General features: G+C 45.9%; 1 protein-coding gene across 2 annotated transcripts in view; it reads right to left on the reverse strand.

Annotated features, from left to right (window-relative positions):
- Positions 1-25,083, reverse strand: part of LMO4 (LIM domain only 4) — an 82,475-nt gene that overhangs the window by 36,249 nt on the left and 21,143 nt on the right. The window contains exon 3 of one of the 2 annotated variants that reach the window (XM_063939954.1): positions 6,365-6,444. The exons of the other annotated variant lie outside the window; for it this stretch is intronic. Within the exon in view, the coding sequence (XP_063796024.1) occupies positions 6,365-6,367 (3 nt within the window). The 5' untranslated portion in view covers positions 6,368-6,444. The remainder of the gene's footprint in view (positions 1-6,364; positions 6,445-25,083) is intronic. 2 annotated transcript variants of the gene reach the window in all.

Here is a 25,083-nt window from a genome sequence, read left to right on the forward strand (position 1 = left end):
CATTTGAATTGCCTTCACTCCTGAGTCTCTGAGTGTCAGGTTCAAGCTGCTGACCGACGAGGTTCCTTATGCTTGCGAACCAGTTAGATTCTATACACATATGAATCTTCCCCATATTCGAATATCTGAATGTCAGACTCAAGCTGATGATATATGAGGTATGGTCCTCGCTGTATCAATCAAGTCCCATTGAAATATTGAAACGTTGTTCATACATCTTTGAATGACCTTTTATGTGCTGACAATATGTTCTGAAATGAAGAGATTTTACCCCTGATGAAGTCTTGGAACAAGACGAAACGCGTTGGGTTATTTATCTATCTATTATCTGATGTTACCTCCGAATCTACAATAAGGAGAAGGAGGAAATCGTAGTGATATATCTACGCTTTTTCCTCATCACTACAAACTGATTGTTCAAATTGTGCGACAAATGTAAATGTATCAACTCTGTATACTTATGAACATTTGTGTCGGGTTTATATGTTGTTTTAATAAATTTTTATGTTAGTATTTGTTATCTGACGTAATTTATCCGGAGAGTACTGTAAGGGTCCGTTTTTAGGTAGGGCGTTGATATAACTCCCTTGGCGCCATCTCCTCTATTTCGTTTCATATATATATATATATATATATATATACAGGTTGAATATCCCATATCCAAATATTCCGAAATACGGAATATTCCGAAATACGGACTTTTTTGAGTGAGAGTGAGATAGTGAAACCTTTGTTTTTTGATGGCTCAATGTACACAAACTTTGTTTAATACACAAAGTTATTAAAAATATTGTATTACATGACCTTTAGGCTGTGTGTATAAGGTGTATATGAAACATAAATGAATTGTGTGAATGTAGACACACTTTGTTTAATGCACAAAGTTATAAAAAATATTGTCTAAAATGACCTTCAGGCTGTGTGTATAAGGTGTATATTAAACATAAATGCATTCTGTGCTTATATTTAGGTCCCATCACCATTATATCTCACTATGGTATGCAATTATTCCAAAATACGGAAAAATCCGATATCCAAAATTCCTCTGGTCCCAAGCATTTTGGATAAGGGATACTCAACCTGTATATATATATCTGTCAATAGAACATATATAGGGGGCGCTCCATAGTGCATAAACCTTTTTTTATTTTAAAAACACAAAGTACTTAAAACAAATGTTTTACATTCGTACCAGACGGCAACCAGTGTGGGCTGGTTACCACGTGATTGTCCGGTGATTGTTTGTGGAATCACGTGGTAACCAGGCCACACTGGTTGCTGTCTGGTACGAATGTAAAACATTTGTTTTAAGTACTTTGTGTTTTTAAAATAAAAAAAGGTTTATGCACTATGGAGCGCCCCTATATATGTTCTATTGACAGATGTTTCTCTCCGGTGGAGTTCGGATTGTTTGAAGGGGAGCAGCGGTCCTGAGGTTTCACAGGAGGTTCTAGTGCTTCTTTGAGCGACTATTGAGTAGCTGCGGTTCCACTTTGAAATATATTCATCTATTTCATATGCGTTAACACTCCAGACTGTATCGACCTGCGCTATATCTTTCATGTCTGTATGTATATATATATATATATATATATATATATATATATATATATATATATATAACCCATGTCTTGTCTTTGCTTCAGTAACTGTTAGGGTGCACACACACGGTGAGATTCGGGCTATGGTCGGTATCGCAAGCAAAAATGACTGAGCTTGCGATACCGATTTTGGCTAAGTGACAATTTTGACTATCTATTCCACGAGATAGTCAAAATTGACTTGCCTGCACAGTCTATTTTTGCTTGCAATGCCGATCCCGCGGGACAGCGTATCGGCATCGCAAGCTGTGTACACACGATGCAATATGCACTATCCTTATGATTTTTACTATATAGTCAAAATCGTAAGAAAAGTTAAGTGCATATCGCACCGTATGTACACACCTTTACTAACATGGTATTAAGCTGACATATGTTGATGGATTACCAACAATTAATGACAGACTTGCACCTTCGGTCTGAGTCGCCCAACACTGTGCAAGTCCAGTTTGTAAAAAGCAAAGGAGATGAATGCACTTATCGTCACCTCTCTAATCACAGAGCTAATTTATTGCACTAGCCAAGCTGGTGGGCTCTTGGTCCCCATTAACTATGATGATTAGCAGTATTGCTGCCAAGAACAAGCAATGGGTCCCAGTAGGAAGAGTTATAACTCTGCTGAGTTGGGGTTCTACTTGTTACCCCAGCTTGACAAAGTACTCCAAATACATAGCTATTCACATACTGCCTGAGGGACTTTTAGCACAGAGGATCAAGGCTATTGTGACTGTGAATTTGGCTGAGCAATGTGAGGCACTACACGGGCATGCCTTAAACCTTTCCCTCTCAGGCCACTCCATACCACTGGACCTCTACATCTTTTACCCTACGGCAATCATTGGTAGAAAATCAAAGTGAAGATACTACCCTCTGTGTATATTTTTAACTAGTGAAATAGACTGTGAGAATAGGTATTGCTGTTTTACCCATTTGTAAAAAATTCTGTAACATATGTATGTATGTAAGTATATATTTATAGGTTTGCCCACTGGTTGCACTGGCCCTGGCTGGATGGTAAATGTGGCAATTGTCCAGCAGCACTAATGTTGCCATGATGTAGCTGTTCATCCTACACTAAAAAGGTCAACATCAGTGGCTGTATCAAAGTATATGAATGATGAAATACTCAAATGACTACACAACATAGCAAACTATGGGTAGGGGTCTGACTAATGGGGTAATTCAGAACTCTGCAGCGGCAGTGTTCGCAGTCTGGTGAGGTGTATGCACGCGCAGAAGCTGCACTGCGCGTGCGAACATGTGAGATGCACTGGTACGATCGCCCCTGTCTGACAGGCAAAGGTGGTCGTGGGGTGTGTTGACGGGGTGTGTCGGTGGCATTGGGGGGGGGCACAGTCCGGACAATGCAGGCATGTCCGACCGTTTGCGGGGCAGGCTGCGGCGGCTGCATGCTGTCACATGCATCCGCTGCGACCGAAAACATGGAGGGTGAGGGCAGGGAGTCACGTGGCAGGTGCAAAAGCATCACCGTTGTGCGATGCTTTCGCTCATGTGCGGGGCTGGGGGGGGGGGGTTACTTAGGGCCTGGCATGTGGGGCGGACTAGCCCTGTGCTGGGTGTCCCCCTGCATTTCAGAGATTGTGATCGTAGATGTGCGTTTTTCGCACATCTACAATCACCTCTGAATCACCCCTTATGTCGCTCTAGCCTCCTGGCCCCCTGACTCTATTCTCAGAAAAGAGGAGGCCTGTTCTGAGCTTGGATCACTGAGAAGAATCCTGCTAATTACGGGTAGAAAGGGAACCTTAGAGGCGGAAGTGGTGGAGTGGACTCAGAAGGGAGGGATGAATCAGCATCACCTCTAAACCCCATAGTGGCTGCTCTTGACTGAGACTATACAGTAAATATTGTTCTATTGATTGCTTACAGCTAGGAGCTTTTTGTAAAGCAACTGCATGTGTTGGCCATGACATCTTTTATTTCTCTCTCTGCATTAATATCTTCGTTAATTGGCCTGCTATTACTATATTTGTCTGCATTTAATATGCCCTGGCCTCCAGGCAAGATGAAGCTGGACCCTGGGAGGTGTGGGGAAATTACTTTATTTGGTCACTGTGGTGATACAGTTTTGCAAAACATAGGGCTATGATGACAGTTGCTGCAGAGAATTGCTTCACCATAGTCCATCTGGCCCATTTTGCTAGGACAGTGGTCTTCAAACTCTGTCCTCAGGACGCCACACAGTTCACATTTTCCATGATTTTAAAAATCCACTGATGACCTGGAAAACATGCACTGTGTGGGGTCCTGAGGACCGACTTTGAGAACCTCTGCACCAGGACATGGGTGTGATGTAGGAGGGTGTTTTATTCTTCAGAGAATCCATGCGATGAACCACAAACTTAGAGTATGGTATTATCATAGCAGATTCTAGTCATAATCTGCCTCAAGGTAAGTATAAATTTGGAGCACCCTGTTTAGAACCCTTTCCAAAGGAACATATGCCTCAAATTCTTGCCTGCATATAGTACAAGAAAAATGAGGATCGAACTATTACATATAGTGTAGTTGCTCGCTGTAGTTACATACTGTAACACAATAATATCTCTGTTTATCTCAGCCCAAACCCAGCGTCCCTGTGCAGTGGTAAAACAGCAAATGTTGACCCTTAAATTCCCTTAGGGATGGCACCAAATCCTTCTTAATTAGATTTTAATGAAGGATACATGTACTACTATCGATGAAACCAAATTTATCCTGGAGGCATACATCTACATAGATACAATAAAGAGACTGCATTACATTTTATGCAACTACTGGTTTTCTCTTGACAAATTGAGTCTAACGAACAGTCAGTGCCTTAGCAGGCTTAATAGTCACCGTCCTTTCCTCAGGCCTTAACTATATCCCAGTGCAACAGTTTCCCCTAACTAAATGCCCACTCCTACAGCCAGTCACATTATCCTTAATTAATAGCAAAGCTCTGACACCCTACGAACATTAATGTAATGAGGCTTTGGGGAGATCGGTTCACACGTAAAATGGAAAATGTCCTTATCTAAATAATAGAGGATGAATTGATGTTTAAATAAGAGCTAACTATAAGAAGCACATTAGTTAAAAACACATGCTGTATAGACAAATGTAATATTTATATCTTTTTGATTACGTTAGTAACAAGAAGAATGAGTTCCTTTATTCAGAAAGGTGATATGGATTTTGTCACTTTACTCGTGTCCTTTTACAAGAGTGCCATCTGTTGGTTATTTTTATTCAGTAATTCTACATGCACAACCGCGTTTCAAACAAAATATGAACTAGCTCTTTTTTCAAATGATATACAGTATATAATTTATTTTACATTGTGTCCATATAAACTGCAGAATATGCAATCATAAATTAATTTAGTGAACACAAATTATTTGCAAAGCAATCCCAGATAATCAATTATTAAAATATGTATTTAGCAACCAAGCCTAATTCAATTCTTTATCTTATGTGAAGGAAATACATGTTTTTTTGTAAATGTTTTGTAGAGAGAAGCAAAACTGATGGCAGGTTAAATTTATAAAAGTGATTTGCCATATCAGAACAGTACACTAGAATTCAGATTATATTGAAGAGCTCACAATTGGTATATTATAATGTTAAATCTGTTAGTATAATTTGTTTAGTACAAATTTTACAGTGATATCACATTTTAAAAGATAAGTAACTTAACAAGCATACAAGGATAATGAAAACCTTTCCATTGAGATGTTCCAATTTAAAGACTGGCATTTTTCAGAATTCCAAACCAACAGTGACACTCTACTAGCAATAATGTCTATACTCATCTGCCATTTACAGGCAGCTTTGTTTTACCATTCCACAGTGTTTCTAGGTACCCTTTCCTCCATAGAGACAGGGCTACAGCTGGAGAGGGGGGTGAGGTGTGTGTGTGTGTGTGTGTGTGTGTGGGGGGGGGGGGGGGGGGGTCCCGGATTTGAGTGGCCACCTGGACGGTCGGAGACCTAAAGTAGGAAACCCTGTGATGAGTCAGAAGCATGCTGTGGTGGTGGTAGGCTTTAGAGGGTAGGCCAGGGCCGGATTTAGGGGGGTGGCACAGAAGGCGAGTATCCCCGGGCCCCCCTCTCTCAGGGGCACCCTAGTCAGAGCTCTCCCTGAGAAATTAAGTTTGGTGATTGTGACCAGGCTCCATGCCTGCACCGCTGGACTAAGTAGCAGGGCACAGGCAAAGAGAGACAGGGATCACTCCTGGCACTGTAAAAAAAAAAATCCTTATCTGCACTGCATATGTGATGTCACGCGCACTGAAGAACAGTGTGTGAGGAGCCTGCAACTGCCTTAAGAAGGAGCAAGGAGAAGATCCAGGTATGGAGGGAGGGGGGAGACACAAAGGTTGCTGCTGTGATACGAAAGGACGGGGGGGGGGGGGGGAGAACACACACGTCAGCGGTGACTGGATGGGCCTTCGGAAACCCTGAGCATCCCTATGTTGTCTCCAGTTGCGCAGAGTGTGTGTGTGTCGGGGGGAGCGGGTACCCTTTACCTGGGCCCGGTCCTGTTGGAGGGGCCCAGGACCCGGTGCTCCCCCTTCCGACTTTGTAGACACCGCCGACACTTGGGGGTGGGGAGAGAGAGTATTGATTGCTGTTGCATAGTAAATTTAGCCCCATATGACAAAAAGGGAAAATTTGGGATTTGACCAAAACAAAAATTAAAAGTGAAGGCAACCTTTAAGCAAATGTCTTGCAGCAAAGGTCTAAGAGTAGGATAGTGGTTTAAACTAGCAAATATACCATATTGCGATCTGCAGAGCAGGTCCATCATTCATATCAGAAAGAGACGCCATGGTGAGGAAATTGGTCACCTGCAAGATCTTTGATCAAAGGGAAAAAAGGGAAAAAAAAAAAGCAGTACTTTATGCTGACACATATTTGAACAAACTATGTCACACAGTTGAATTATACAATTTTCCTTCAATAAAAGTTCAATTAACTACAAGAAAATAAGCACTGGCGGCTCAGTCCCGGGCCCTCCCCCTTGTCCCTTCCTTGGCCCTCAATAACTTGGCATTGTACATTGGGGATAATTCAGAGTTGATCGCAGCAGCAACTTTGTTAGCAGTTGGGCATAATCTTGTGCACGGCAGCGCGGCAGATATAACATGTGCAGAGAGAGTTAGATTTGGGTGGGGTGTGTTCAAACTGAAATCTAAATTGCAGTGTAAAAATAAAGCAGCCAGTATTTACCCTGCACAGAAACAAAATAACCCACCCAAATCTAACTCTCTCTGCAAATGTTATATCTGCCCCCCACCCCCCTGCAGTGCACATGGTTTTGCCCAACTGCTTACAAATTTGCTGCTGTGATCAACTCTGAATTACCCCCATTCTTGTGAGTTATTTCTGTGCTGCTGCAACAGAACAGCATGACACCATAGTGAGTATGGAGGTGGCTGGGTCCCGTCACGGATTGTGAGGGGGCGGAGCCATCGGAGACTAGGTAGGGGTTATGCACTGCAACAAAAGACTGCACAGTCTCAATAGGGGAGGGACAGGGAAGTTCATTCAACTGACCACAGACTGGCCATCTCCCTGACGAAAATGTACAAAAAAATGTACTGTAAAAGAAAAAAAAATACATATGGGACCTCTGAGCTGCCCCATTAGGACAACGGCCTAGAAAGGCATATGGTCAATAGCTCTCCCTGATAATTGAGTAGTCTATAAACCCCTATCCACATTCATTACACTAACTTGCTGTTCCATACGGACTCCTGAGCTGTATACAGTAGAGGCAGACTATGCTGTCTGCCTCCCTTGCTGACAACACATGGGGATGGCACGCATGTCAGGAGAAGCACAGCCCCATGCTTGACAGGAGCAGGGGCTGTTACTCTGTGGGTAGGGATACAAAAGGGGAGTCAGCCACAAGCATAGGGAAATGAAAAGAAGAAAGTGGGAGAGGCTGCAATACACTGAGGAGAGAGGGGGGAAACAGGCGTAGAGGCTGTCACATGTGAAGAGGAATACAAAGTTACAGGGAGGAAGAGTGCAGACTTTCACACATAGAAGGGAGGCAGGCAGCAGCATGCTGAAGGAGAGGGTGTCACATGAAGAGAAAGTAGGATGAAGAGCAGAGGCGTTACTAGGGTTTTCAAGGGCAAGATGAAAAATGTTGCGCCCCCCACAAAAAAAATATATATAAAAGCTTATATAGAAGAAATATATATACTGTAGGTTCTTAAACTAGGACAGGGATAGAGGAGGGGGGGGGGGGCTTTGCGGGGCAACAGGGGCAGGAAACAGGCAGTCTCTAGTATACATACTGTATACAGGATAGGGGAGGGAGGACTGTGAGAGGCAATATGGGCAGGGTGCAAGGGTAGTGCCTATATTACTATACATATAACACAAAGCATAGGACATAATGGGTGAAGGAGCTGTCCTTGGCAATAGGGGCAGAAAGTAAAGTCAGTCTCAATCAATGTATACAGTAGATATAACTGAGGACAGGAGAGGGAAAACTTTGAGAGGTAATAGGGGCAGATCTATGGATAGTGCCTGTAAAAATATAAGAGAGTAAGAATAAGGTGGGAGAAAGGACAAGGAGGAGGAAAAGGAGAAGATAGGGAGAAAGAGGAGTGTGGAGAAAAAGAGAGAGAAGGAGAAGAAAGAGGTTGAGAAGAAGAAAGAGGGAGGAAGTGAGAGAGGGGAAGAGAAGGAGGGAGGAGGATGATATGAAGAGAGATATGGGAGAAGGAGGAGGAGAGAGAGGAGACGGAGAAAGGAGGAGGAAAAGGAGGTGTTAAGAAGAAAAGAGAAAGACAGGAAAAGAAGGAGGAGAGGAGAAAGAGGGGGAGGAGGGTAAAGAAAGAGTGGGACGAGGAGAGGAGTAAAGAGAGAGAGAGAGAGAGAGGGTGGGAGGAGAAAGAGAAGAGAGACTGGGAAGGAGCTCTGTCTTGTAAAACGAGGACCGCTAAAAGTGGGACGGTTGGGAGGTATGCAACTGATGTCTAGAAACTAGTGATGAGCGGGTTCGGTTCCTCGGAATCCGAACCCCCCCCGAACTTCACCCATTTTACACGGGTCCGAGTCAGCCTCGGATCTTCCCGCCTTGCTCGGTTAACCCGAGCGCCCGAACATCATCATCCTGCTGTCGGATTCTCGCGAGATTCGTATTCTATATAAGGAGCCGTGCGACGCCTCCATTTTCACTCGTGCATTGGAGATGATAGGGAGAGGACGTGCAGCGTTCTCTCAGTTGTGTTCAGTGTGCTGCAAATATCTGTGCTCAGTGTGCTGCAAATATCTGTGCTCAGTGTGCTTGCAAATATCTGTGCTCAGTGTGCTGAAAATATCTACGTTCTCTGCCTGAAAAACGCTCCATATCTGTGCTCAGTGTGCTGCAAATATCTGTGCAGAGCCGGATTAAGGCTCTGGGGGGCCCGGGGCACTTCAGAGAGCGAGGCCCCTAATTAAAAGGCAGGCAGCTGATATATATATATATATATATATATATATATATATATATATATATATATACACACACACACACACACACACACACACACACGTAAACATACATACACATATAAATACAAATACATATATACACACGCATATACAGTATGTTTACATATACTGTATATGCACACACAGATATATACACAGATAAAGATATATACACAGATAAAGATATATACACAGATAAAGATATATACAGATAGTATTATATATATATATATATATATATATATATAAATACTAACAAACGTGAGCTATAATTATACAGCCAGCCTTACTTTTGCTGGCAGGCTGCTGTAGCACAGGAGACAGGAAAGTGAGTGTTCGTTCCTCTCCTTCTCCAAACACTGCTCCGTACTGCTGCCATTCCCTACACTACATTTTCTCATACAGCCTGCGCGCTCAGACGGTGACTGAGCCGCAGGCTGTTACACTATTGGACAGCTGAGCCGTCGCTCAGCTGTCCTGTACTGATAGGCGGCGCCGGAGCCACGGCTCAGGTGTTAGGTTGCCAGGGCAACCATACGGGAGCCGGAAATGCAGCGCAGCGCCGCAGATCGGTAAGAGCTCCGATCTGCGGCGGGGGGCCCTTTTAGGAAGGGGGGCCTGGGGTACATACCCCCGGGCCCCCCCCCTTAATCCGGCTCTGTATCTGTGCTCAGTGTGCTTTATTATGGGGACTGGGGACCACCAGTATTATATAGTAGGAGGACAGTGCAGAGTTTTGCTGACCAGTGACCACCAGTATTATACGTTCTCTGCCTGAAAAACGCTCCATATCTGTGCTGCATTGTAGTATATAGTAGGAGGACAGTGCAGAATTTTGCTGTGACCACCAGTATATATATATAGCAGTACGGTACAGTAGTCCACTGCTCTACCTCTGTGTCGTCAAGTATACTATGCATCCATACCTGTGGTGCATTTTAGTTGTACGCAGTATATATAGTAGGAGGACAGGGCATAATTTTGCTGACCACCAGTATATAATATATAGCAGTACGGTACAGTAGTCCACTGCTCCACCGACCTCTATGTCGTCAAGTATACTATCCATCCATACCTGTGGTGCATTTAAGTTGTGCGCAGTATATATAGTAGGAGGATAGTGCATAATTGTGCTGACCACCAGTATATAATATATAGCAGTACGGTACAGTAGTCCACTGCTCTACCTACCTCTGTGTCGTCAAGTATGCTATCCATTCATACCTGTGGTGCATTTAAGTTGTGCACAGTATGTATAGTAGGAGGACAGTGCATAATTTTGCTGACCACCAGTATATAATATATAGCAGTACGGTACAGTAGTCCACTGCTCTACCTACCTCTGTGTCGTCAAGTATACTATCCATCCATACATACCTGTGGTGCATTTAAGTTGTGCACAGTATATATAGTAGGAGGACAGTGCATAATTTTGCTGACCACCAGTTTATAATATATAGCAGTACGGTACAGTAGGCCACTGCTCTACCTACCTCTGTGTCGTCAAGTATACTATCCATTCATACCTGTGGTGCATTTAAGTTGTGCGCAGTATATATAGTAGGAGGACAGTACATAATTTTGCTGACCGCCAGTATATAATATATAGCAGTACGGTACAGTAGGCCATTGCTATTGATATATTACTGGCATATAATTCCACACATTAAAAAATGGAGAACAAAAATGTGGAGGGTAAAATAGGGAAAGATCAAGATCCACTTCCACCTCGTGCTGAAGCTGCTGCCACTAGTCATGTCCGAGACGATGAAATGCCATCAACGTTGTCTGCCAAGGCCGATGCCCAATTTCATAGTAGAGAGCATGTAAAATCCAAAAAACAAAAGTTCAGTAAAATGACCCAAAAATCTAAATTAAAAGCGTCTGATGAGAAGCGTAAACTTGCCAATATGCCATTTACGACACGGAGTGGCAAGGAACGGCTGAGGCCCTGGCCTATGTTCATGGCCAGTGGTTCAGCTTCACATGAGGATGGAAGCACTCATCCTCCCACTAGAAAAATGAAAAGACTTAAGCTGGCAAAAGCACAGCAAAGCACTGTACGTTATTCTAAATCACAAATCCCCAAGGAGAGTCCAATTGTGTCGGTTGCGATGCCTGACCTTCCCAACACTGGACGGGAAGAGGTGGCGCCTTCCACCATTTGCACACCCCCTGCAAGTGCTGGAAGGAGCACCCGCAGTCCAGTTCCTGATAGTCAAATTGAAGATGTCACTGTTGAAGTACACCAGGATGAGGATGTGGGTGTTGCTGGCGCTGAGGAAATTGACAAGGAAGATTCTGATGGTGAGGTGGTTTGTTTAAGTCAGGCACCCGGGGAGACACCTGTTGTCCGTGGGACGAATATGGCCATTGACATGCCTGGTCAAATTACAAAAAAAAAAAAAATCACCTCTTCGGTGTGGAATTATTTTAACAGAAATGCGGACAACAGGTGTCAAGCTGTGTGTTGCCTTTGTCAAGCTGTAATAAGTAGGGGTAAGGACGTTAACCACCTTGGAACATCCTCCCTTATACGTCACCTGGAGCGCATTCATCAGAAGTCATTGACAACTTCAAAAACTTTGGGTGACAGCGGAAGCAGTCCACTGACAACTAAATCCCTTCCTCTTGTAACCAAGCTCCTGAAAACCACACCACCAACTCCCTCAGTGTCAATTTCCTCATTAGACATGAAAAACAATAGTCCTGCAGGCCATGTCACTGGCAAGTCTGACGAGTCCTCTCCTGCCTGGGATTCCTCCGATGCTTCCTTGAGTGTAACGCCTACTGCTGCTGGCGCTGCTGTTGTTGCAGCTGGGAGTCGATCGTCATCCCAGAGGGGAAGTCGGAAGACCACTTGTACTACTTCCAGTAAGCAATTGACTGCCCAACAGGAAGATGAAATATCACAGCAGTCATCCTGCTGCAAAGCGGATAACTCAGGCCTTGGCTGTTATGCACACCAGTGCCTGCAGGAAAGTACTAGTGTCAGAACTGTTATGCACTCCAGTGTCTGCAGGAATGTACTGGTGTTTGAACTGTTATGCAAAACAAATGGACTCACAGACAAACTGGGGAATATGACATAACGTACACAGAAGGTGATAGGGTAACAAAATACACACACAGTGAACAGAGAAGCCCAGAGGCTAAGGAACTGGGTATCTCCCTTGTATTAGAACTGCTCAGATGTAAAAAGCAAGATGTTGTGTTTTAATACGTAGAGAACCCGAAATGCTGTTGCTAAAGGGCAACAGCAAAACCCTAAAGGGTTACCAACGGGTGTGGCAGTAAACTCCTTGGTCAGAGATGGAATGATAGACACAAGGAGAGCCTCCACAATCCTGATTCTCACTTGCAGTGCACAGGTTTAAGCTTACTGCCACTAAACTGACCCCTGACACCTAGCACAGTGAGACAGGATTAGACAGGCAAGTGTTAGAATACAGCCGCAAACTTGCTAAGTTCACAGAGTAATAACAGAACCCCAGCAAGCTAAACGACTGACTCCAGTCTTACTGCTAGGTCTGGATTGGCAGAGTGTAATACCAAATCCCCAGGCCTATTTGCAGTAAGCAACAAACAAATACAAAGCTACACAGTACTGGCTAACTTTCATGAACTGACTAACCAACAGAGATTCAGCAGCATCTGCTTACCCTGAAAAGAGGCCTTATAAAGCAGGTGCTGTCCACGCCCCACTCAGACCTCACAGACTTTGAGCACAAAAACCAGCACCGGATCCCCTGCCGTGCACAGAGCCTATAACCACTGCACAGCAAAAGACCCGAACCGGAGTATCAGCTGCGCTCAGGTTACTCCACTAGCACTTGTCTCCCGGTTGCCATGACGACGTGGCAGCACAGGGCAGGAGACCCTAACAGTACCCCCCCTCTGACGAGGGGTCAAAGAACCCCTACCACCGGGTTTATCGGGGAACTGCGAGAAGAAAGAGCGTATCAGTCTGGGGGCATGAAGATCACAACTGCGCACCCACGACCGCTCCTCCGGGCCATACCCCTTCCAGTGCACCAAAAATGACAGCCGACCCCGAACCACCTTGGAGTCAAGAATCCTTTCAACAACAAACTCCCTCTGGCCACGTATCAGAAGAGGGGAAGGTCTTCCGCTGGAAGAAGGATTACTAATCGCCCGTTTTAAAAGGGAACAATGAAATGTTTTATTGATACCCAAAGAACGGGGCAGATCTAACTGAAATGCCACCGGATTGATAACCCTGGTGATCTTATAAGGGCCGATGAACCGGGGCCCTAACTTATGAGATGGCTGTCTCAACTTCAAATTCTTGGTAGACAACCAGACGAAGTCTCCTAATTTGAAGCTGCAGGGTCTTTTCCGCTTATCAAAAACCCTTTTGGTCACTAATGACACAGACACAAGGGCTTTCTTCACTTTCCGCCAAATACCTCTAAGGACCGAAACCACAGAGGAACCACCAGGCGTGGAGTCCAGGGGGTCAAAAGAATTGGCCTTAGGATGATGCCCATACACAGAAAGGAAGGGAGAGATCCCTGTAGCAGAGTGAGCCGCGTTGTTATAGGCAAACTCCGCCATGGACAGATGAGCAACCCAGTCAGTCTGACACTTGGAGACATAACACCTGAGGAACTGCTCCAAGGACTGGTTCACCCTTTCAGTCTGCCCATTAGACTGCGGATGGTAGCCTGACGACAAGCTGACAGAAATCTGGAGATCGGAACAAATTGCCCTCCAGAATTTGGCCACAAACTGGGATCCGCGGTCAGAGACCACATCAAGTGGCAACCCGTGGAGACGCACAACATGCAGCATAAATAATTCAGACAGGCGTCTGGCTGATGGCAGCCCAACCAGTGGAACGAAGTGCGCCATCTTCGAAAACCTGTCAACGACAACCCAGATGGCTGTCATCCCCGAGGATTTGGGCAAGTCCACCACAAAATCCATTGAAATGTGGGTCCATGGCTTAGATGGGATAGAGAGTGGATGTAATGGGCCAACAGGAACCCCTCTAGGAGTCTTATTTCGGGCACAGATGTCACATGCCCGAACCCACTGATCCACATCCTTAGCCACCGAGGGCCACCACACCGCCCTAGATAGCAACTCCCGAGTTCTGGCAATACCCGGGTGACCTGCCGACTTCTTGGCATGGAATTCCAGGAACACTCGCTGTCTTAACCTAGGAGGCACAAACAAAAGACCTACCGGAAGGTCTGGAGGAGCCTGCTCCTGTGCTCTAAGGACTAATGATAAGAGGTCCTGGGTAATGCCCACTTTAATACATGATGGGGAAACAATGGGCAACGGCTCCTCGGTGGTCTCCTGGATTGGAGCAAAACTCCGCGAGAGCGCATCAGCCTTGATGTTTTTTGACCCAGGGCGATATGTTATCAAAAAATTAAAGCGAGCAAAAAACAAAGCCCATCGTGCCTGCCTGGCATTGAGACGCTTCGCTGACTCTAAATATGCCAGATTCTTATGGTCAGTGAGAATTGAGACCACAAACTTAGCCCCCTCAAGCCAGTGTCTCCACTCCTCGAGTGCATCCTTAATAGCCAACAATTCCCGGTTACCCACGTCATAATTCATCTCGGCAGGCGAAAATTTACGGGAAAAGTAAGCACAGGGATGAAGGCGATTATCAGACACTCCCATCTGAGAAAGCACTGCCCCAATACCCATCTCAGAGGCATCCACCTCCACCACAAAAGGACGCTCTGGATCTGGGTGTCGCAGCACCTTGGCCGAAACAAATGCCCTTTTGAGACGGGCAAAAGCCGCTTTAGCCTCACAAGACCAGTGAGCAACATCCGCCCCTTTCTTAGTGAGTGCCACCAAGGGCGCCACTATAGACGAAAATCCAGCGATAAATCGTCTATAAAAATTCGCAAAGCCCAGGAAACGCTGAAGCGCCTTCAAACTAGTGGGCTGCACCCAATCCAGGACTGCCTGTACCTTGGAACCCTCCATTTGGAAACCTTCTGGGGAGATAATATATCCTAGAAATGCGATTTGCTGAACTTCAAATTCGCACTTCTCCAGCTTCGCCCCAAGCCGGTGGTCTCTGAGTTTCTGGAGGACTAAGCGTACATGCTTCCGATGTTCCTCCAGGGAATGGGAGAAGATTAGGATGTCATCTAAGTATACAACTAAGAATCTATCCAAATATTCCCTGAGCACATCATTCATGAAATCCTGGAAGACTGCCGGGGCATTACAGAGCCCAAAAGGCATCACCAAATATTCATAATGCCCTGAGTGGGTATTAAAGGCAGTCTTCCATTCATCCCCCTCTCTTATTCGGATTAGATTGTACGCACCGCGTAGGTCAATCTTAGAAAAAATGGTGGCAGTACGAAGCTGGTCAAACAAGACCGAAATGAGAGGCAGTGGGTATGAGTTTTTAATCGTGATACGGTTCAATTCCCTGAAGTCGATGCAGGGTCGCAACGAACCGTCCTTTTTACCCACGAAGAAGAACCCCGACCCAACTGGAGACTGTGAAGGTCTGATAAATCCCTTAGCCAAGTTCTCCTGAATGTACTCTGCCATAGCCTGAGTCTCAGGACGTGACAGGGAGTACAACCTGCTCTTGGGAAGCTTAGCATTTGGCAACAAATCAATGGCACAGTCATAGGGGCGATGGGGAGGTAGTACCTCTGCAACTTTTTTGGAGAACACGTCCGCAAAATCTGCATAACACCCTGGCAATCCTGGCAAACTTAGCTGCGAGAGCCTGACTGGAAGGCTCAAGCAACTCCTGAAACAATCAGTACCCCAACTAAGAATCTCCCCAGAGACCCAGTCAAATTGAGGATTGTGGGCCCTTAACCAGGGTAACCCCAACACCAATGGGGCAAAAGTACAGACAGTCACATAAAAGGACAATTTTTCAGAGTGTGTGGCTCCAATAAACAAAGAAATCTGGCTAGTGCAAGAGGTAATTTTACCTTGGGATAATGGTTCCCCGTTTAACCCACAAATCTCAATTTCCGATGCCAAGGGTACTAAGGGAACAGAGTGTTTTAGGGCGAATTGGCGGTCCATAAAAACCCCGTCGGCCCCACTGTCCACAAAGGCCTCAGTCTTGACAGTTTGACCGAGGATCTTCAAGGTCACCGGAATGATAAAAGTCTTCTTGGGAAATTCTGACTTCTGGCCTGACAGGATATTTCCCATCACCCTCAGGCCCTGAAGTTTTCCGGCTTTTCTGGGCATGATACTACCACATGACCTTTATTCCCACAGTACAAACACAACCCCTGCTGTCTCCTCCGCGTCTTCTCACGCGAGGAGAGGCGGGTAGCCCCAATCTGCATAGGCTCCTCAGAAAATTCCTCAGAGTCTGAGGTTCCCTTGGGAAGGAAGGAAATCTCAGTCTCCCTTTCAAGCCTACGCTCTCTCAGCCGTCTATCCACCCGGATGGATAACTGCATGAGCTGATCCAAGCTATCAGGCAAGGGATATTGTACCAGTTGGTCCTTTATCTGGTTAGAAAGACCTCTTCGGTACTGGTGTCTCAGGGCTGGGTCATTCCACTGGGTATCATGGGCCAACCTCCGAAACTCCGTACAGTAAACCTCAACTGGCCTTCGCCCTTGCTTAAGGATCGAAATCTGAGCCTCGGCTGAGGCCGTCTTGTCAGGGTCATCATACAACATGCCCAGTGCCGTAAAAAAAGCATCAACACTTTTAAGCGACGGACAGTCAGGCTGCAACCCATATGCCCAGACCTGTGGGTCTCCTTGTAGCAAGGAAATCACTATGCCCACCCGCTGAATCTCCGACCCAGAAGACTGAGGCCTAAGCCGGAAGTATAGCTTGCAGCTCTCCTTGAAACAAAAGAACTGCGAGCGATCTCCAGAAAAACGATCCGGGAGATTTACTTTCGGCTCCTTAACCCCTGCAGGTGCTGCTGCTGCGGGAGCTCCGCCAGCAGCCTGGGAGGTGTGCATTTTAGTGGACAAATCATTAAATTGCCGAGTCAGGACCTGCACCTGATCGACCACCTGGTGCAACGTATTTTGAGGGGTATGCTCCATATTCCCACAAAATTTCAACAGGAGTATTAGGCTGCTGAATATGTTATGCACACCAGTGCCTGCAGGAAAGTACTAGTGTCAGAACTGTTATGCACTCCAGTGTCTGCAGGAATGTACTGGTGTTTGAACTGTTATGCAAAACAAATGGACTCACAGACAAACTGGGGAATATGACATAACGTACACAGAAGGTGATAGGGTAACAAAATACACACACAGTGAACAGAGAAGCCCAGAGGCTAAGGAACTGGGTATCTCCCTTGTATTAGAACTGCTCAGATGTAAAAAGCAAGATGTTGTGTTTTAATACGTAGAGAACCCGAAATGCTGTTGCTAAGGGCAACAGCAAAACCCTAAAGGGTTACCAACGGGTGTGGCAGTAAACTCCTTGGTCAGAGATGGAATGATAGACACAAGGAGAGCCTCCACAATCCTGATTCTCACTTGCAGTGCACAGGTTTAAGCTTACTGCCACTAAACTGACCCCTGACACCTAGCACAGTGAGACAGGATTAGACAGGCAAGTGTTAGAATACAGCCGCAAACTTGCTAAGTTCACAGAGTAATAACAGAACCCCAGCAAGCTAAACGACTGACTCCAGTCTTACTGCTAGGTCTGGATTGGCAGAGTGTAATACCAAATCCCCAGGCCTATTTGCAGTAAGCAACAAACAAATACAAAGCTACACAGTACTGGCTAACTTTCATGAACTGACTAACCAACAGAGATTCAGCAGCATCTGCTTACCCTGAAAAGAGGCCTTATAAAGCAGGTGCTGTCCACGCCCCACTCAGACCTCACAGACTGTGAGCACAAAAACCAGCACCGGATCCCCTGCCGTGCACAGAGCCTATAACCACTGCACAGCAAAAGACCCGAACCGGAGTATCAGCTGCGCTCAGGTTACTCCACTAGCACTTGTCTCCCGGTTGCCATGACGACGTGGCAGCACAGGGCAGGAGACCCTAACATTGGCAGCCTGGGCGGTATTAAACGTGTTTCCGATATCCACCGTTAATTCACAGGGAACCTATTGCTTGAGGTACTGTGTCCCCGGTACCAAATACCATCTAGGTTCCACTTCTCTAGGCAGGCGATACCGAGAATGTACACAGACGTCAGAAAAAGAGTCACCAGTGTCCTAAAAAATGCAGTTGTACCCAATGTCCACTTAACCACGGACATGTGGACAAGTGGACCAGGGCAGACTCAGGACTATGTGACTCTGACAGCCCACTGGGTAGATGTATTGCCTCCCGCAGCAAGAAAAGCAGCGGGGCACCAGTAGCAGCATCTCGCAAACAGCAACTCGTTCCTAGGCAGGCTACGCTATGTATCACCGCTTTTCAGAAGAGGTACACAGCTGACAACCTCTTACGGAAACTGAGGAACATCATCGCAGAATGGCTTACCCCAATTGGACTCTCCTGGGGATTTGTGACATCGGACAACGCCACCAATATTGTGCGTACATTACATGTGGGCAAATTCCAGCACGTTCCATGTTTGGCACATAAAATGAATTTGGTGGTGCAGAATTATTTAAAAAACGACAGGGGCGTGCAAGAGATGCTGTCGGTGGCCCGAAGAATTGCGGGCCACTTTCGGCATTCAGCCACCGCGTGCCAAAGACTGGAGCACCAGCCAACACTCCTGAACCTGCCCCGCCATCATCTGAAGCAAGAGGTGGTAACGAGGTGGAATTTAACCCTCTATATGCTTCAGAGGATGGAGGAGCAGCAAAAGGCCATTCAAGCCTATACAGCTACCTATGATATAGGCAAAGGAAGGGGAATACACCTGACTCAAGCGCAGTGGAGAATGATTTCAACGTTGTGCAAGGTTCTACAACCCTTTGAACTTGCCACACGTGAAGTCAGTTCAGACACTGCCAGCCTGAGTCAGGTCATTCCCCTCATCAGGCTTTTGCAGAAGAAGCTGGAGGGATTGAAGGAGGAGCTAAAACGGAGCGATTCGGCTAGGCATGTGGGACTTGTGGATGGAGCCCTTCATTTGCTTAACCAGGATTCACGGGTGGTCAATCTGTTGAAATCAGAGCACTACATTTTGGCCACCGTGCTCGATCCTAGGTTTAAAGCCTACGTTGGACCTCTCTTTCCGGCAGACACAAGTCTGCAGAGGTTCAAAGACCTGCTGGTGAGACAATTGTCAAGTCAAGCGCTCCTCCTTCACATTCTCGTCAACAGCTCCTCCTTCAACAGCTCCTCCTTCACATTCTCCCGCAACTGGGGCTGCGAGGAAAAGGCTAAGAATTCCGAGCCCATCCGCTGGCGGTGATGCAGGGCAGTCTGGAGCGAGTGCTGACATCTGGTCCGGACTGAAGGACGTGCCAACGATTACTGACATGTCGTCTAATGTCACTGCATATGATTCTGTCACCATTGAAAGAATGGTGGAGGATTATATGAGTGACCGCATCCAAGTAGGCACGTCAGACAGTCCGTACGTATACTGGCAGGAAAAAGAGGCAATTTGGAGGCCCTTGCAGAAACTGGCTTTATTCTACCTAAGTTGCCCCCCCTCCAGTGTGTACTCCGAAAGAGTGTTTAGTGCAGCCGCTCACCTTGTCAGCAATCGGCGTACGAGGTAACTTCCAGAAAATGTGGAGAAGATGATGTTCATCAAAATGAATTATAATCAATTCCTCCGTGGAGACATTCACCAGCAATTGCCTCCAGAAGATGATGGATTCCAGTGGGGATGAATTAATAATCGTGAGGAGGGGGATGTACACAGTGAAAGGGGTGAGGAATCAGACGATGAGGAGGAGGTGGACATCTTGCCTCTGTAGAGCCAGTTTGTGCAAGGAGAGCTTGATTGCTTCTTTTTTGGTGGGGGCCCAAACCAACCAGTCATTTCAGTCATAGTTGTGTGGCAGACCCTGTCGCTGAAATGATGGGTTTGTTAAAGTGGGCATGTCCTGTTTATACAACATAAGGGTGGGTGGGAGGGCCCAAGGACAATTCCATCTTGCACCTCTTTTTGCTTTCATTTTTCTTTGCATGATGTGCTGTTTGGGGACTATTTTTTAAATCTGCCACCCTGTCTGACACTGCAGTGCCACTCCTAGATGGGCCAGGTGTTTGTGTCGGCCACTTGGGTCACTTAGCTTAGTCATCCAATGACCTCGGGGGAAAATTTTAGGACTAAAAATAATATTGTGAGGTGTTTAGAATAGACTGGAAATGAGTGGAAATTATGGTTATTGAGGTTAATAATACTATGGGATCAAAATGACCCCCAAATTCAATGATTTAAGCTGTTTTTGAGGGGTTTTTGTAAAAAAACACCTGAATCCAAAACACACCCAAACCCGACAAAAAATTTTCGGGGAGGTTTTGCCAAAATGCGTCCGAATCCAAAACACGGCCGCGGAACCGAATCCAAAACCAAAACACAAAACCCGAAAAATGTCCGGTGCACATCACTACTAGTAGAAACTGAAGTAATTTTTTTAATTTTCCTTGTTTCCTTTGTGTTATACATGAGAATTTGAAGATGCATTTGATTTGCATCAGTTTGTTTTGGCAGCAGTGTGGATTAGACAGCGAGAGTCAATTATGACTTGAGATTCGGTAAGTATGAGCTGGTTGTTGCAGCGTTATAGCACTGGTGGAGCATTATGGTAGTTTTATTATAATACAGCTAGAGGACAGCAAGATGCTAAGCTTTATGCTGCACTAAATGCTATAATCAGTCATTTGGATTTGTCAAAATATAGTGACATTATTAAAGTACGGATGTTGCAGCCTAGAAAAGATACGTAAGGTAGGTCATACATTGTTACATTCATCCTGTTACTACGTAGGGACTAAACATATTTTCTGTAATATTTAATTTGTGGTTAAAAATGATATTTACAATTGGTCTGAATAGACTCAATCCCTCCCCTCATCGCTCTTCCCATACAATCTTTTTAACACATAACAGAAATGCCACGTCTGCCGGGAAAACAAACTGTCTTACACGACTATAAAGGATTAGTTGAAAAAAATGAGAATGTTATACATATATAATTATCTTTCTATTAAAGCAATTATTCTGAAGTACCCTCCTAGCATATGACTTTGCCTGCAAATAACCTTTCTATCATGATATTCATATCTATGGCTCTGAAGCCTGTAATTAAACCAATACATTAGAAAGTGTCATTTTCCGAGTTCACTGGATATCCTTCATTTATAAGGAACCTGCTGAAGTGTTCTATTTGACAATTTAGTGCATTCACCTGGGTTCAATAGTGAAGCTGAATGTTAACTGAATAAAAACAAAGGAGAAGTTGGGATGGACTATGGTCTTTATGACCAGTTATTGGTCACTACAGGAAAGGCTTCTTTCAAGGGTGAATACATATAAAATACAGGATGCCTCCTATAAAACAGATATTAAAAAGAACCTCTTCGGAATTTTGTATGTTTTAGAAGGTGGTGTCTTCCAGCTAGTCTTTTGCAGATAACAATAGCACAATAACAACAATAACACATTGGGGGTCATTCCGACCCGATCGCTCATTGCAGTTTCTCGTAGCGCAGCGATCGGGTCAGAACTGTGCATGCACTGGCGCCGCAGTGCGCCGGCGCATGCCAGCCGTCGTTGCCCAGCGATCCCCTCTGAGGCAGAGGCGGTCGCTGGGCGGGAGGGGGCTGGACGGTGGCCGGACCGCTGGGGTGGGGGGGGGCGGCTGAATGACGTCACACACAGCCGCTGCGGGCCAGCGAGCGACGAGTAGCTCCCAGCCAGCACGCTAAAGCTGCGTTGGTCGGAAGCTACTCTTGAAGTGCAAAGGCATCGCCGCTGTGCAATGCCTTTGCACTTCTGCGGGGGGGCGGCACTGACATGCGGGGCGGACTAGCCCTGTACTGGGCGTCCCCCCCGCATGTCAGTGTGAATGATGATAGCTATGCTAAATTTAGCACTGCTACGATCAACTCGGAATGACCCCCATTGTTCCTGATGTTGATCTCTAATGGCAAAGACTCTCTTATATGGCAGCATAGTAACAGATTTGCTCACGTCTTGATTTATTATGTACATGGTCACAGGGCCGGATTAAGGGCCTCATAGGCCTGGGGCTGAAATTGTTCAAGGGCCTATTACAAGAAGCAGCAGGAGTGTGACTAATGCTCTGTGGGCGTGGCCAGTGTCACATAGACATGTAGACCCTGTACACTATCAGCCCCAATGTATATGGAAATATGTAAAAATACAACAATTGCATAATTTTCGTGTGGAAAATAGAAATACAGTTGAATGCTGTGCAGCTGGTGATCATTATGCTGTCATGATGATGGGCCTATTTTTATGTGGAGGCCTGGCGCTGTAGCTCCATCCGCCCCATTGTTAATCTGGCCCTGCATGGTCAGCATAGGCAAATGCAAGGGAGGGGGGTTCGGGGTCCCAACCCCCCGCTACTTGGTAAGGGGCTCAAATGGTGATAATAGCAATGGTATATTGGGCATCATTTAGCTTGGCAGCCCAGCAGCCCCCCTCTCTCACCTGACAGTGTAGGCACCTGGGATTGTGCTGCTGCTACTGGCTGGGAGGACGGAGGAAGGAGAGGGAAGAGCGCTGGCCTCCGTCGCTCCCGCCGCACGCACCAGGGACAGCTGCGGCTCCAACACCAGTCACCACTGGGTCCCGGCGCCACTTCCGCCTGCCGTGCCGCATATGGGTGATTCGACAGCGGATCCAGCACTGGATCCGCTGTCCAATCAAAGCTGCCTCGCTGACATAGGCGTGATGTCCCTGTCAACGAGGCACTTGTAGATGTGCCGCTTTCAGTATGTTTTTTTAATGGGCTTTTACAGCCCAGTGCTTGGCCCTGCCCCCCCCGCTCAATCCCCGTTCCCACTGTCTACGGGAGGCACCGCTATCAGTGCCTCCCAAACTAATTTAATGAGGTAAAATTATTAGAATAAAATAAAGAAGATACTGATGACACAGAATATGTGCCATAAGTATCTTCTTTGTATTATTTTAATAATTAATCATAGGGGAGACACTGCCTCCCCTGACTGCACATCCCTGGTGTGTATTCAGCATAACTCTTCATTGTCCGTTCTTATATAGCTCTGTATATGTTATTATATTCTCATTTATATTACACAACTAATATAGACCTATCTACTTTCACTAATGTCCAGCTCTAGTGACCATTTGCAGAGTCTTCCAGTCTCTGTAATAGATACTTAGTTGTCCTAAACTTACCCTTATTTTTACTGTTACTAGAATCACCGGGTGTGGTATACAAGATCTATAATGTCTAGGCCAACAGTCATTAGGTCGACACCATATGGTCAACATGCATTTGGTCGACAATGACAAAAGGCCGAGATGGACAAAAGGTCGACCTATAAAAGGTTGACAGTGCAAAAGGTTGACATGGACAAAAGGATCAGGATCAAAAGGTCGACATGGAAATGATTGACACACCTTTTTTTTTGCATTTTTGGGGTTAATGTGAATAGTTTTTCCATTTGAAACCACCATTTGTAGAAATGTGTTCCCTCGCAGACTGGCTTTGCTCACCATGTTTCGGCCGCGGTGTCTCACTCCGCTCCACTTGACACAAGGTTATTATATGTTATGATTTGTGACATGGATAGTCAAGGATGGAAATAGTCCAAAAACATGAAAAAACCCTATTGCCATGTCATCCATTTGAACCGGTCGACCTTTCATAGGTTGACCTTTTGTCAATGTCGACCTAATGCATGTCGACTATATGGGGTTGACCTAATGACTGTTAACCTAGACATTGTCAACCTATAGTCCAGATCCCAGTATGAGCAAACTGGCCAATGTTACAGCATGTGTGCATCATTCAATGATATGAATGGGGGCCCACTCAATATAGCGGTAGCCTTGTCTGACACAATGAGTTTTTCTCTGGCGCTGGGCTGCAGCTGAAGGCACACATCCTGCACACTCCTAAGCTTCCACTGTGACACTGGCAGGTCCTCCTCTGGCATTGGCAGTTCTCTCTGTGACTCTGTAATCTTTTGCTATTAAACTATATACATACATACAGGGCCATACTGCCCATCTGGCTCTTGTGGCAAATGCCAGAAGGGCCAATGACCTGATTGGCCAGTCCGACCACACAGAGAAACCGTGCTGCATACAGTGACACAGGGGCCTGCCATGAGGTCAGGCCCCCTGAACTCACAGCATGCCCCCTTACAATGCTATATATTGTAACAAGGTCACAGTCAAAGTCAGGACACAGTAGACAGTATGCAGAGTTTGTGCGAGTATTTAATGGCAAACAGGCGGCAAACAAACTTCACACCATACAAAGGAAATACATTTTCCAATCCGCTGACCGTATACATGGTCTCTCTGTGCCTTCGGGCACTGATGGTCCAAGTCCCTAGCACTAGGGGAAACTTTCTCTACTCGCTGGCCACTTATCGGCACCAGTGTGTTGAGCAGTAGACTTAGCAGGGTTTAAATCCCTGCCAGTACAATTAGACCAATTCCCAGCTGTGGCTTGGAAGGTCAGAAAACCTGGACCTGAGCCGTGTGGTTGAGAGCCCACCCTTTTCTCCCTCAACCATACCTCAGAGCCCCTTTGCACTGAACCAGGTTCTTTTACCTGGCTGCAAAGCACTTTCTCAGAGGATGGATGGCTTTTCTTTAACCCTCTACAGAGAAGATGTGACCAGGGAAATACTGCATTCCCTGGTGAAACTAACCCTGTCTCACTACACATCCCCCCCTTCGCTTCTCCACAAGTGGGGAAGCGCCTTGCTCCCCTCGAGGGGTCAGATGTCCTTGTGGTCTTTAAAATTTCCTAGGAAGGGCATCAGCATTTTTATGTCGAGCCCTGGGACGGTGCTCCACTCTGAATTTATATTGTTGTAGGGTTAAAATCCACCTAGTGACCCTGGGATTAACCTCTTTATTGAGGTGCATCCATCTCAATGGTG

The sequence above is a fragment of the Pseudophryne corroboree genome, chromosome 9, assembly GCF_028390025.1.
Source record: "Pseudophryne corroboree isolate aPseCor3 chromosome 9, aPseCor3.hap2, whole genome shotgun sequence".
Lineage (NCBI taxonomy): Eukaryota > Metazoa > Chordata > Amphibia > Anura > Myobatrachidae > Pseudophryne > Pseudophryne corroboree.